This window comes from Ranitomeya variabilis, chromosome 5, assembly GCF_051348905.1.
Source record: "Ranitomeya variabilis isolate aRanVar5 chromosome 5, aRanVar5.hap1, whole genome shotgun sequence".
NCBI classification, from domain to species: Eukaryota; Metazoa; Chordata; class Amphibia; order Anura; family Dendrobatidae; genus Ranitomeya; species Ranitomeya variabilis.
Genome location: NC_135236.1, coordinates 425,211,505 through 425,227,834, shown reverse-complemented (window position 1 = coordinate 425,227,834; position 16,330 = coordinate 425,211,505). Strand labels below are relative to the sequence as shown.

Genomic DNA, 16,330 nt, shown 5'->3' with positions numbered 1-16,330 from the left:
GCAGGATGGTGGAATGGCTGATAACAGAGAGAAATAGACTGACAGCAGGACGGGGGAATGGCTGATAACAGAGAGAAATAGACTGACGGCAGGACGGGGGAATGGCTGATAACAGAGAGAAATAGACTGACAGCAGGACGGGGGAATGGCTGATAACAGAGAAATAGACTGACAGCAGGACGGGGGAATGGCTGATAACAGAGAGAATAGACTGACAGCAGGACGGGGAATGGCTGATAACAGAGAGAAATAGACTGACAGCAGGACGGGGGAATGGCTGATAACAGAGAGAAATAGACTGACAGCAGGATGGGGGAATGGCTAAAATCAGGCCCATATAACCCTATTGGAAAATTTCCCCATTGAAATACATTGAGACAATGCATTCCAATGACGGGAAAAAAAAATTTCAAACGCAAATTGCGCCAAAACTACAAATCCGATCGACACGAAAAATACTTAGCACACCTCTCGTGGACGCAGGCTTCGAAATGACGCCTCACTGGAGTCTGTGCATGCAGCGGTTTGGGCCGCATTAATTGCGGAAAAAAGCCTAATAGTAAGAAGAAGAAGAAGTTAACCACGTTCGGATTACAATATAGTGCTTTGTTCCAAAGCACTATAATTAAAAAAAATGTAAAAGCCATCCCACCAAGTCAACGTGACCCTACTCGGGATGGTCCTAATCTCTAGTATTAAAACCTTACCTTATGTCAAGTGATGTAATTTGAATAAAGGCTGAGAAGGACTGAGACCCAGCTAATAGACACCCAGCCATGGCAAACTATATGAATGTAATATAGAGACAGAGCTCCTCCCTCCTCGTCCTCTTTCTATCTACATAGAATCCTATCAGTAGCATCTGCCATCTTCTATCTCTGTAATGGGAGAGTGTCTTGTCAGATTTTAACTGAGAATTTTGAGAATAACTGTCAAAGAAAGAAGCAGATTTCTCTGATAATATATATCATAACGTTGCTTATTTACATGTGTATTTTGATTTATGAAATACAAATTAAAATGACGGTTGTTCAAATCATTTTGTCTCTTTGTGTAATCCCATACAGACTCGATGTTTAGACCAAGGCTCTGTGAGGGCCATATCATCACTTTTACGACTCATTGTTCAGCTTTATGCAGAAGAAAGTTCTTAATGACATTGGCTTTACGTTTGGGGGTTGTTGTCCTGATGCTAAATAATTTTGGTATTGCATGATGGATGAGTACATGGCTGTATTTCTGAGCACTGAGAACACCACGGACTGGGAAAAACTGAGGACTGTAAAATCCAGAAAAAATGTACCTTAGGTGCAAGCTTTGCCACAAAGGTGCCAAGAGGTAAAGTTGCTCTCTTCCATCTCCAAAGCAGGTGGAATTGTGTATTATGATGAGCAGTGGCATAACTAGTGTCTAATGGGACCTGGTGCAAAGTTTGGACCTGGGCCCCAACCTACATGTTGGTCTGATGCATTAGCCCTTGTAGCATTCTACATTTTATAAAGACATATGTGTTACCTCTCTCCCATAATGTAATTATTACCCCCCATCATGTACTAGTGTCACCCATTCTGGGCCCCTTCCCTTCCTGGTATATACTGTCCTCCACCCTGGACCCCTTCCAGTAATAATGTCCACCATCCTGTGCCTCTTCTAGTAAGAATGTTCCCTATTCAGTGCCCCTTCCAGTAATAATGTCCAATATCCTGGGCCCTTTCGTGGTATAATGTCCCACATCCTGGCTCCCTTCAAGTAATAAAGTCCCCGTCATGGCCACTTCCATCTTGCAATAATGCCCCTTGTTCTGTCACTGTTCTCTAAAGAAAAAAACTAATTTTTTCACCTTTCCATGCTCTCTTCAGTAGCCAGTGCGGAGACCGTAAGTGGACTTTGGTATGCCTGCTATGGGTGAATGACATTACTGCTATGTGTCGCCTGTGAGTGGCACACTGACGTAAGCTGCTGGACTCTGACTGGTCAGCAGCGTGTGCGGTGGTGAAGGGACCTGGTGGGTCTTTGTGCCGCAACACATTTCAACTGAATATGTGTCCTCGGATGCACATGCACCTGAAATAGTCACTGGCATTGATGGGCCCTCCTTCTACACAGGCCTGGTTGCACCCTCTGCGACCACGAATGCTACACCCCTGATGATGAGCTACAAGACTGCATAGGACCCATATATTGCTCACAGGGGCCCTCATCTGTCTGTGTCTGCTCCTGGTAGAATCAGTGGTTTGCCAAGGAAACTTGGTGCAGCAGATGAAAGACACATCCTGCTTGCTTTTCTTTGAAACCAGAAGTTGTCCATCAGCTCACTGACGATAGTAAGCAGTTGGCCAGCGCTACATCCAATTACTGTTTGGAGAAGTCTGGCCGGAAGTGGCCTTCATGGGAGGGACAATTGTGGGACTAAGGGAACGCTAAGGCTACTTTCACACTAGCGTCGTGCACTGCACGTCGCTATGCGTCGTTTTAGAGAAAAAAACGCATCCTGCAAAAGTGCTTGCAGGATGCGTTTTTTCTCCATCGACTTTTATTAACGATGCAGTGCGACGCACTGCCACACGACGCAACCGTCGTGCGACGGTTGCGTCGTATTGCGTCAGACCGTCGCCACCAAAAAACGTTGCTTGTAACGTTTTTTGGCGCGTCATTCCCGTCTTTTCCGACCGCGCATGCAAGGCTGGTACTCCACCCCCTCCTCCCCGCACCTCACAATGGGGCAGCGGATGTGTTGAAAAACAGCATCCGCTGCCCCTGTTGTGTGGTGCTTCCACAGCTAGGGTCGGTCCGCCGCAACGTCGCATAGCGACGTGCAGCGCACGACGCTAGTGTGAAAGTAGCCTAAGATGGGAGTTGAGGTGACAAACACAGGGTTAAAACACAATAGGGGTTTGATGTTCTCAGTGCTCATTTCCTGTTATGGTAGGAAACTAGGTTACTTCTAGTGATGAGCGAACGGGCTCAGATATGGTGTTATCCGAGCATGCTCGGGTGCTGAGTGACTTTGGCGTGCTCGAGTAACATGCTCGAGTTGCTCGGCTGCATGACTACATGCTGGGATTACAGGCGGGCACTCTGAAGCCACTCGTTAGCACCCAGGCGTGCGCCAATAACACCTTATCCCAGCACACTCAGTCATCTCTGGTTACACCATCTACTGTTGGTTGCCCAGGAGGACTGAAGGAGAGAGCACATGTACTGCTTGCCGCACTAGGGGTGTAATAGTTAGGGAATGCTGCTTTCCTCTAGTTGTATAGCAGGGGGAATGGCATGCGGCCTGGGCTGGGTGCCCGGGGCTTCCAGCAGGGCAGGAGAGGGTTAATGCTGCTCTTTCCCTGCAGGAGGAATACGCGGAGAGCAGCTCTGTGGTGAGCAGACGCTTCCTCGGCTCTGCTGCCTGTGAGTGGTCGCTGGGGCACACGTGGTAGAGCAGGCAGAGAGCAGCTGCCCGGAGCCTGGCATACTGCTGAGCAGTGCCCGGAGCACGGACGGTGCCATACCTACAGCTCCAGCCCCTGCAAGATGCCGCTGTGAGGTTGCAGCCAGCGTCACCATGCCGAGGAGCTGCCGCCACTGCCCCGTCATCTGCCTCCTGCTCGTCACAGCCGCCGGTAAGGAGCTCAGCCTCGTCCTGCAGAGCCATGGAGGTGTGATAGGGGTGATGAGGGCAGCATGGCAGGATGGCATCTCATCACCGACATGACCTGATGGGGGTTATAGTCCGCTACCTGTGGGTCCTGCTGTGTGTGGTGCCGGACTGAGCTTCAGCACCAGGGACAGCACCTACTGCAGCCACACACTGCTGCCCTGCGCCCTGCATACACGTATCTATGGATGTATATACACCCAGTGCCTGGTTATAGTCTATAGGTAAACTACACACTGCTGCCCTGCGCCCTGCATACACGTATCTATGGATGTATATACAGCCAGTGCCTGGTTATAGTCTATAGGTAAACTACACACTGCTGCCCTGCACCCTGCATACACGTATCTATGGATGTATATACAGCCAGTGCCTGGTTATAGTCTATAGGTAAACTACACACTGCTGCCCTGCACCCTGCATACACGTATCTATGGATGTGTATACACCCAGTGCCTGGTTATAGTCTATAGGTAAACTACACACTGCTGCCCTGCGCCCTGCATACACGTATCTATGGATGTGTATACACCCAGTGCCTGGTTATAGTCTATAGGTAAACTACACACTGCTGCCCTGCGCCCTGCATACACGTATCTATGGATGTGTATACACCCAGTGCCTGGTTATAGTCTATAGGTAAACTACACACTGCTGCCCTGCGCCCTGCATACACGTATCTATGGATGTATATACACCCAGTGCCTGGTTATAGTCTATAGGTAAACTACACACTGCTGCCCTGCGCCCTGCATACACGTATCTATGGATGTATATACAGCCAGTGCCTGGTTATAGTCTATAGGTAAACTACACACTGCTGCCCTGCGCCCTGCATATACGTATCTATGGATGTATATACACCCAGTGCCTGGTTATAGTCTATAGGTAAACTACACACTGCTGCCCTGCGCCCTGCATACACGTATCTATGGATGTATATACAGCCAGTGCCTGGTTATAGTCTATAGGTAAACTACACACTGCTGCCCTGCATACACGTATCTATGGATGTATATACAGCCAGTGCCTGGTTATAGTCTATAGGTAAACTACACACTGCTGCCCTGCGCCCTGCATACACGTATCTATGGATGTGTATACACCCAGTGCCTGGTTATAGTCTATAGGTAAACTACACACTGCTGCCCTGCACCCTGCATGCACGTATCTATGGATGTATATACACCCAGTGCCTGGTTATAGTCTATAGGTAAACTACACACTGCTGCCCTGCGCCCTGCATACACGTATCTATGGATGTATATACACCCAGTGCCTGGTTATAGTCTATAGGTAAACTACACACTGCTGCCCTGCGCCCTGCATACACGTATCTATGGATGTATATACAGCCAGTGCCTGGTTATAGTCTATAGGTAAACTACACACTGCTGCCCTGCGCCCTGCATACACGTATCTATGGATGTATATACACCCAGTGCCTGGTTATAGTCTATAGGTAAACTACACACTTCTGCCCTGCGCCCTGCATACACGTATCTATGGATGTATATACACCCAGTGCCTGGTTATAGTCTATAGGTAAACTACACACTGCTGCCCTGCGCCCTGCATACACGTATCTATGGATGTATATACACCCAGTGCCTGGTTATAGTCTATAGGTAAACTACACACTTCTGCCCTGCGCCCTGCATACACGTATCTATGGATGTATATACACCCAGTGCCTGGTTATAGTCTATAGGTAAACTACACACTTCTGCCCTGCGCCCTGCATACACGTATCTATGGATGTATATACACCCAGTGCCTGGTTATAGTCTATAGGTAAACTACACACTGCTGCCCTGCGCCCTGCATACACGTATCTATGGATGTGTATACACCCAGTGCCTGGTTATAGTCTATAGGTAAACTACACACTGCTGCCCTGCGCCCTGCATACACGTATCTATGGATGGATATACAGCCAGTGCCTGGTTATAGTCTATAGGTAAACTACACACTGCTGCCCTGCACCCTGCATACACGTATCTATGGATGTATATACACCCAGTGCCTGGTTATAGTCTATAGGTAAACTACACACTGCTGCCCTGCACCCTGCATACACGTATCTATGGATGTATATACACCCAGTGCCTGGTTATAGTCTATAGGTAAACTACACACTGCTGCCCTGCGCCCTGCATACACGTATCTATGGATGTATATACAGCCAGTGCCTGGTTATAGTCTATAGGTAAACTACACACTGCTGCCCTGCGCCCTGCATACACGTATCTATGGATGTATATACACCCAGTGCCTGGTTATAGTCTATAGGTAAACTACACACTGCTGCCCTGCACCCTGCATACACGTATCTATGGATGTATATACACCCAGTGCCTGGTTATAGTCTATAGGTAAACTACACACTGCTGCCCTGCGCCCTGCATACACGTATCTATGGATGTATATACACCCAGTGCCTGGTTATAGTCTATAGGTAAACTGCACACTGCTGCCCTGCACCCTGCATGCACGTATCTATGGATGTATATACACCCAGTGCCTGGTTATAGTCTATAGGTAAACTACACACTGCTGCCCTGCGCCCTGCATACACGTATCTATGGATGTATATACACCCAGTGCCTGGTTATAGTCTATAGGTAAACTACACACTGCTGCCCTGCGCCCTGCATACACGTATCTATGGATGTATATACACCCAGTGCCTGGTTATAGTCTATAGGTAAACTACACACTTCTGCCCTGCGCCCTGCATACACGTATCTATGGATGTATATACACCCAGTGCCTGGTTATAGTCTATAGGTAAACTACACACTGCTGCCCTGCGCCCTGCATACACGTATCTATGGATGTATATACAGCCAGTGCCTGGTTATAGTCTATAGGTAAACTACACACTGCTGCCCTGCACCCTGCATACACGTATCTATGGATGTATATACAGCCAGTGCCTGGTTATAGTCTATAGGTAAACTACACACTGCTGCCCTGCGCCCTGCATACACGTATCTATGGATGTATATACACCCAGTGCCTGGTTATAGTCTATAGGTAAACTACACACTTCTGCCCTGCGCCCTGCATACACGTATCTATGGATGTATATACACCCAGTGCCTGGTTATAGTCTATAGGTAAACTACACACTTCTGCCCTGCGCCCTGCATACACGTATCTATGGATGTATATACACCCAGTGCCTGGTTATAGTCTATAGGTAAACTACACACTGCTGCCCTGCGCCCTGCATACACGTATCTATGGATGTGTATACACCCAGTGCCTGGTTATAGTCTATAGGTAAACTACACACTGCTGCCCTGCGCCCTGCATACACGTATCTATGGATGTATATACACCCAGTGCCTGGTTATAGTCTATAGGTAAACTACACACTGCTGCCCTGCGCCCTGCATACACGTATCTATGGATGGATATACAGCCAGTGCCTGGTTATAGTCTATAGGTAAACTACACACTGCTGCCCTGCGCCCTGCATACACGTATCTATGGATGTATATACACCCAGTGCCTGGTTATAGTCTATAGGTAAACTACACACTGCTGCCCTGCGCCCTGCATACACGTATCTATGGATGTATATACACCCAGTGCCTGGTTATAGTCTATAGGTAAACTACACACTGCTGCCCTGCGCCCTGCATACACGTATCTATGGATGTATATACAGCCAGTGCCTGGTTATAGTCTATAGGTAAACTACACACTGCTGCCCTGCGCCCTGCATACACGTATCTATGGATGTATATACAGCCAGTGCCTGGTTATAGTCTATAGGTAAACTACACACTGCTGCCCTGCGCCCTGCATACACGTATCTATGGATGTATATACACCCAGTGCCTGGTTATAGTCTATAGGTAAACTGCACACTGCTGCCCTGCGCCCTGCATACACGTATCTATGGATGTATATACAGCCAGTGCCTGGTTATAGTCTATAGGTAAACTACACACTGCTGCCCTGCGCCCTGCATACACGTATCTATGGATGTATATACACCCAGTGCCTGGTTATAGTCTATAGGTAAACTGCACACTGCTGCCCTGCACCCTGCATGCACGTATCTATGGATGTATATACACCCAGTGCCTGGTTATAGTCTATAGGTAAACTACACACTGCTGCCCTGCGCCCTGCATACACGTATCTATGGATGTATATACACCCAGTGCCTGGTTATAGTCTATAGGTAAACTACACACTGCTGCCCTGCACCCTGCATACACGTATCTATGGATGTATATACAGCCAGTGCCTGGTTATAGTCTATAGGTATACTACACACTGCTGCCCTGCGCCCTGCATACACGTATCTATGGATGTATATACAGCCAGTGCCTGGTTATAGTCTATAGGTAAACTACACACTGCTGCCCTGCGCCCTGCATGCACGTATCTATGGATGTATATACAGCCAGTGCCTGGTTATAGTCTATAGGTAAACTACACACTGCTGCCCTGCACCCTGCATTCACGTATCTATGGATGTATATACAGCCAGTGCCTGGTTATAGTCTATAGGTAAACTACACACTTCTGCCCTGCGCCCTACATACACGTATCTATGGATGTATATACAGCCAGTCCCTGGTTATAGTCTATAGGTAAACTACACACTTCTGCCCTGCGCCCTGCATACACGTATCTATGGATGTATATACACCCAGTGCCTGGTTATAGTCTATAGGTAAACTACACACTGCTGCCCTGCACCCTGCATACACGTATCTATGGATGTATATACACCCAGTGCCTGGTTATAGTCTATAGGTAAACTACACACTTCTGCCCTGCGCCCTACATACACGTATCTATGGATGTGTATACACCCAGTGCCTGGTTATAGTCTATAGGTAAACTACACACTGCTGCCCTGCGCCCTGCATGCACGTATCTATGGATGTATATACAGCCAGTGCCTGGTTATAGTCTATAGGTAAACTACACACTGCTGCCCTGCACCCTGCATACACGTATCTATGGATGTATATACACCCAGTGCCTGGTTATAGTCTATAGGTAAACTACACACTGCTGCCCTGCGCCCTGCATGCACGTATCTATGGATGTATATACACCCAGTGCCTGGTTATAGTCTATAGGTAAACTACACACTGCTGCCCTGCGCCCTGCATACACGTATCTATGGATGTATATACACCCAGTGCCTGGTTATAGTCTATAGGTAAACTGCACACTGCTGCCCTGCACCCTGCATGCACGTATCTATGGATGTATATACACCCAGTGCCTGGTTATAGTCTATAGGTAAACTACACACTGCTGCCCTGCGCCCTGCATACACGTATCTATGGATGTATATACACCCAGTGCCTGGTTATAGTCTATAGGTAAACTACACACTGCTGCCCTGCGCCCTGCATACACGTATCTATGGATGTATATACACCCAGTGCCTGGTTATAGTCTATAGGTAAACTACACACTTCTGCCCTGCGCCCTGCATACACGTATCTATGGATGTATATACACCCAGTGCCTGGTTATAGTCTATAGGTAAACTACACACTGCTGCCCTGCGCCCTGCATACACGTATCTATGGATGTATATACAGCCAGTGCCTGGTTATAGTCTATAGGTAAACTACACACTGCTGCCCTGCACCCTGCATACACGTATCTATGGATGTATATACAGCCAGTGCCTGGTTATAGTCTATAGGTAAACTACACACTGCTGCCCTGCGCCCTGCATACACGTATCTATGGATGTATATACACCCAGTGCCTGGTTATAGTCTATAGGTAAACTACACACTTCTGCCCTGCGCCCTGCATACACGTATCTATGGATGTATATACACCCAGTGCCTGGTTATAGTCTATAGGTAAACTACACACTTCTGCCCTGCGCCCTGCATACACGTATCTATGGATGTATATACACCCAGTGCCTGGTTATAGTCTATAGGTAAACTACACACTGCTGCCCTGCGCCCTGCATACACGTATCTATGGATGTGTATACACCCAGTGCCTGGTTATAGTCTATAGGTAAACTACACACTGCTGCCCTGCGCCCTGCATACACGTATCTATGGATGTATATACACCCAGTGCCTGGTTATAGTCTATAGGTAAACTACACACTGCTGCCCTGCGCCCTGCATACACGTATCTATGGATGGATATACAGCCAGTGCCTGGTTATAGTCTATAGGTAAACTACACACTGCTGCCCTGCGCCCTGCATACACGTATCTATGGATGTATATACACCCAGTGCCTGGTTATAGTCTATAGGTAAACTACACACTGCTGCCCTGCGCCCTGCATACACGTATCTATGGATGTATATACACCCAGTGCCTGGTTATAGTCTATAGGTAAACTACACACTGCTGCCCTGCGCCCTGCATACACGTATCTATGGATGTATATACAGCCAGTGCCTGGTTATAGTCTATAGGTAAACTACACACTGCTGCCCTGCGCCCTGCATACACGTATCTATGGATGTATATACAGCCAGTGCCTGGTTATAGTCTATAGGTAAACTACACACTGCTGCCCTGCGCCCTGCATACACGTATCTATGGATGTATATACACCCAGTGCCTGGTTATAGTCTATAGGTAAACTGCACACTGCTGCCCTGCACCCTGCATGCACGTATCTATGGATGTATATACACCCAGTGCCTGGTTATAGTCTATAGGTAAACTACACACTGCTGCCCTGCGCCCTGCATACACGTATCTATGGATGTATATACACCCAGTGCCTGGTTATAGTCTATAGGTAAACTACACACTGCTGCCCTGCACCCTGCATACACGTATCTATGGATGTATATACAGCCAGTGCCTGGTTATAGTCTATAGGTATACTACACACTGCTGCCCTGCGCCCTGCATACACGTATCTATGGATGTATATACAGCCAGTGCCTGGTTATAGTCTATAGGTAAACTACACACTGCTGCCCTGCGCCCTGCATGCACGTATCTATGGATGTATATACAGCCAGTGCCTGGTTATAGTCTATAGGTAAACTACACACTGCTGCCCTGCACCCTGCATTCACGTATCTATGGATGTATATACAGCCAGTGCCTGGTTATAGTCTATAGGTAAACTACACACTTCTGCCCTGCGCCCTACATACACGTATCTATGGATGTATATACAGCCAGTCCCTGGTTATAGTCTATAGGTAAACTACACACTTCTGCCCTGCGCCCTACATACACGTATCTATGGATGTATATACAGCCAGTCCCTGGTTATAGTCTATAGGTAAACTACACACTGCTGCCCTGCACCCTGCATACACGTATCTATGGATGTATATACACCCAGTGCCTGGTTATAGTCTATAGGTAAACTACACACTGCTGCCCTGCGCCCTGCATGCACGTATCTATGGATGTATATACAGCCAGTGCCTGGTTATAGTCTATAGGTAAACTACACGCTGCTGCCCTGCACCCTGCATACACGTATCTATGGATGTATATACACCCAGTGCCTGGTTATAGTCTATAGGTATACTACACACTGCGCCCTGCATACACGTATCTATGGATGTATATACAGCCAGTGCCTGGTTATAGTCTATAGGTAAACTACACACTGCTGCCCTGCACCCTGCAATCACGTATCTATGGATGTGCATACACCCAGTGCCTGGTTATAGTCTATAGGTAAACTACACACTGCTGCCCTGCGCCCTGCATACACGTATCTATGGATGTATATACAGCCAGTGCCTGGTTATAGTCTATAGGTAAACTACACACTGCTGCCCTGCGCCCTGCATACACGTATCTATGGATGGATATACAGCCAGTGCCTGGTTATAGTCTATAGGTAAACTACACACTGCTGCCCTGCGCCCTGCATACACGTATCTATGGATGTATATACACCCAGTGCCTGGTTATAGTCTATAGGTAAACTACACACTGCTGCCCTGCGCCCTGCATACACGTATCTATGGATGTATATACAGCCAGTGCCTGGTTATAGTCTATAGGTAAACTACACACTGCTGCCCTGCGCCCTGCATACACGTATCTATGGATGTATATACACCCAGTGCCTGGTTATAGTCTATAGGTAAACTGCACACTGCTGCCCTGCACCCTGCATGCACGTATCTATGGATGTATATACACCCAGTGCCTGGTTATAGTCTATAGGTAAACTACACACTGCTGCCCTGCGCCCTGCATACACGTATCTATGGATGTATATACACCCAGTGCCTGGTTATAGTCTATAGGTAAACTACACACTGCTGCCCTGCACCCTGCATACACGTATCTATGGATGTATATACAGCCAGTGCCTGGTTATAGTCCATAGGTAAACTACACACTGCTGCCCTGCGCCCTGCATACACGTATCTATGGATGTATATACAGCCAGTGCCTGGTTATAGTCTATAGGTAAACTACACACTGCTGCCCTGCGCCCTACATACACGTATCTATGGATGTGTATACACCCAGTGCCTGGTTATAGTCTATAGGTAAACTACACACTGCTGCCCTGCACCCTGCATGCACGTATCTATGGATGTATATACACCCAGTGCCTGGTTATAGTCTATAGGTAAACTACACACTTCTGCCCTGCGCCCTACATACACGTATCTATGGATGTGTATACACCCAGTGCCTGGTTATAGTCTATAGGTAAACTACACACTGCTGCCCTGCACCCTGCATACACGTATCTATGGATGTATATACAGCCAGTGCCTGGTTATAGTCTATAGGTAAACTACACACTGCTGCCCTGCACCCTGCATACACGTATCTATGGATGTATATACAGCCAGTGCCTGGTTATAGTCTATAGGTAAACTACACACTGCTGCCCTGCGCCCTGCATACACGTATCTATGGATGTATATACACCCAGTGCCTGGTTATAGTCTATAGGTAAACTACACACTGCTGCCCTGCGCCCTGCATACACGTATCTATGGATGTATATACACCCAGTGCCTGGTTATAGTCTATAGGTATACTACACACTGCGCCCTGCATACACGTATCTATGGATGTATATACAGCCAGTGCCTGGTTATAGTCTATAGGTAAACTACACACTGCTGCCCTGCACCCTGCATACACGTATCTATGGATGTATATACACCCAGTGCCTGGTTATAGTCTATAGGTAAACTACACACTTCTGCCCTGCGCCCTGCGTACACGTATCTATGGATGTATATACACCCAGTGCCTGGTTATAGTCTATAGGTAAACTACACACTGCTGCCCTGCACCCTGCATACACGTATCTATGGATGTATATACAGCCAGTGCCTGGTTATAGTCTATAGGTAAACTACACACTGCTGCCCTGCGCCCTGCATACACGTATCTATGGATGTATATACACCCAGTGCCTGGTTATAGTCTATAGGTAAACTACACACTGCTGCCCTGCGCCCTGCATACACGTATCTATGGATGTATATACACCCAGTGCCTGGTTATAGTCTATAGGTAAACTACACACTGCTGCCCTGCACCCTGCATACACGTATCTATGGATGTATATACAGCCAGTGCCTGGTTATAGTCTATAGGTATACTACACACTGCTGCCCTGCGCCCTGCATACACGTATCTATGGATGTATATACAGCCAGTGCCTGGTTATAGTCTATAGGTAAACTACACACTGCTGCCCTGCGCCCTGCATGCACGTATCTATGGATGTATATACAGCCAGTGCCTGGTTATAGTCTATAGGTAAACTACACACTGCTGCCCTGCACCCTGCATTCACGTATCTATGGATGTATATACAGCCAGTGCCTGGTTATAGTCTATAGGTAAACTACACACTTCTGCCCTGCGCCCTGCATGCACGTATCTATGGATGTATATACAGCCAGTGCCTGGTTATAGTCTATAGGTAAACTACACGCTGCTGCCCTGCACCCTGCATACACGTATCTATGGATGTATATACACCCAGTGCCTGGTTATAGTCTATAGGTATACTACACACTGCGCCCTGCATACACGTATCTATGGATGTATGTACAGCCAGTGCCTGGTTATAGTCTATAGGTAAACTACACACTGCTGCCCTGCACCCTGCAAACACGTATCTATGGATGTGCATACACCCAGTGCCTGGTTATAGTCTATAGGTAAACTACACACTGCTGCCCTGCACCCTACATAAAAGTATAAGAATGAATTATATGTATATATGGAAGTATTCACAGCCAGTGCATAGTTATCATCTATAGGTATACTACATACTGCTGCCCTGCACCGTGCATACACGTACAATACAGACCAAAAGTTTGGACACACCTTCTCATTTAAAGATTTTTCTGTATTTTCATGACTATGAAAATTGTACATTCACACTGAAGGCATCAAAGCTATGAATTAACACATGTGGAATTATATACTTAACAAAAAAGTGTGAAACAACTGAAATTGTGTCTTATATTCTAGGTTCTTCAAAGTAGCCAGCTTTTGCTTTGATGACTGTTTTGCACACTCTTGGCATTCTCTTGATGCGCTTCAAGAGGTAGTCACCGGGAATGGTCTTCCAACAATCTTGAAGGAGTTCCCAGAGATGCTTAGCACTTGTTAGCCCTTTTGCCTTCACTCTGCGGTCCAGCTCACCCCAAACCATCTCAATTGGGTTCAGGTCTGGTGACTCTGGATGCCACAGGTCACTCTCCTTCTTGGTCAAATAGCCCTTACACAGCCTGGAGGTGTGTTTGGGGTCATTGTCCTGTTGAAAAATAAATGATGGTCCAACTAAACACACACCGGATGGAATAGCATGCCGCTGCAAGATGCTGTGGTAGCCATGCTGGTTCAGTATGCCTTCAATTTTGAATAAATCTCCAACAGTGTCACCAGCAAAGCACCCCCACACAGGGCCGGACTGGCCATCGGGCACTTCTGGCAAATGCCAGAAGGGCCGGTGCCAGTAGTGGGCCGCTCGATCCGCCTCCCCCCGCCCCCGCCGTCGCATTCAACTATACCGGCGTATAGACGCCGGTACAGTTGAATTCAATGATGGAGGAGAGCGTCTACAGACGCTCCTCTCCCATCATTCCCCGCTCTGCCTCTGACACTGCGGGTGCGCGATGACGTCATATCATCGCGCACCTGCTGTGTCCCGGGCAGACTGCAGCTGCTGAGACAGAGACAGGAGCAGGAAGGCGGAAGCAACGCTGGCAAGAGGAGAGGTGAGGAGAGTTTTTTTTTTTTTCTGGACTGTGGGGCCATTCTCGGAGGAGGTGAGGGGAGGGGGTGGAGGAAGAGAAGAGATGTGGGCTGTGCTCTGTGCTGTATACTACTGTGCTATATATAGTACTCTGTGGCTGTGCTCTGTGCTGTATACTACTGTGCTATATATAGTACTCTGTGGCTGTGCTCTGTGCTGTATACTACTGTGCTATATATAGTACTCTGTGGCTGTGCTCTGTGCTGTATACTACTGTGCTATATATAGTACTCTGTGGCTGTGCTCTGTGCTGTATACCACTGTGGGCTGTATATAGTACTCTGTGGCTGTGCTCTGTGCTGTATACTACTGTGGGCTGTATATAGTTCTCTGTGGGCTGTGCTCTGTGCTATATACCACTGTGGGCTGTATATAGTTCTCTGTGGGCTGTGCTCTGTGCTGTATACTACTGTGGGCTGTATATAGTTCTCTGTGGGCTGTGCTCTGTGCTGTATACTACTGTGGGCTGTATATAGTTCTCTGTGGGCTGTGCTCTGTGCTGTATACCACTGTGGGCTGTATATAGTTCTCTGTGGGCTGTGCTCTGTGCTGTATACTACTGTGGGCTGTATATAGTTCTCTGTGGGCTGTGCTCTGTGCTGTATACTACTGTGCTATATATAGTACTCTGTGGCTGTGCTCTGTGCTGTATACTACTGTGGGCTGTATATAGTTCTCTGTGGGCTGTGCTCTGTGCTGTATACCACTGTGGGCTGTATATAGTTCTCTGTGGGCTGTGCTCTGTGCTGTATACCACTGTGGGCTGTATATAGTTCTCTGTGGGCTGTGCTCTGTGCTGTATACCACTGTGGGCTGTATATAGTTCTCTGTGGGCTGTGCTCTGTGCTGTATACCACTGTGGGCTGTATATAGTTCTCTGTGGGCTGTGCTCTGTGCTGTATACCACTGTGGGCTGTATATAGTTCTCTGTGGGCTGTGCTCTGTGCTGTATACTACTGTGGGCTGTATATAGTTCTCTGTGGGCTGTGCTCTGTGCTGTATACTACTGTGGGCTGTATATAGTTCTCTGGGCTGTGCTCTGTGCTGTATACTACTGTGGGCTGTATATAGTTCTCTGGGCTGTGCTCTGTGCTGTATACCACTGTGGGCTGTATATAGTTCTCTGTGGGCTGTGCTCTGTGCTGTATACTACTGTGGGCTGTATATAGTTCTCTGTGGGCTGTGTTCTGTGCTGTATACTACTGTGTGCTATGTGCTATATATAGTACACTGTGGGCTGTGCTGTATGTAGTACTCTGTGGGCTGTGCTGTATATAGTACTCTGTGGGCTGTGCTGTATATATTACTCTGTGGGCTGTGCTGTATATATTACTCTGTGGGCTGTGCTGTATATATTACTCTGTGGGCTGTGCTGTATATAGTACTCTGTGGGCTGTGCTGTATATATTACTCTGTGGGCTGTGC

General features: G+C 47.5%; 1 protein-coding gene across 1 annotated transcript in view; it reads left to right on the top strand.

The window, feature by feature from the left end:
- The first annotated feature begins 3,229 nt into the window (after positions 1-3,229).
- PTPRR (protein tyrosine phosphatase receptor type R) overlaps positions 3,230-16,330 on the top strand; it is a 393,781-nt gene continuing 380,680 nt past the window's right edge. Inside the window, exon 1 of the mRNA XM_077265278.1 lies at positions 3,230-3,614. Coding sequence (XP_077121393.1) covers positions 3,557-3,614 — 58 coding nt within the window. The 5' untranslated portion in view covers positions 3,230-3,556. The remainder of the gene's footprint in view (positions 3,615-16,330) is intronic.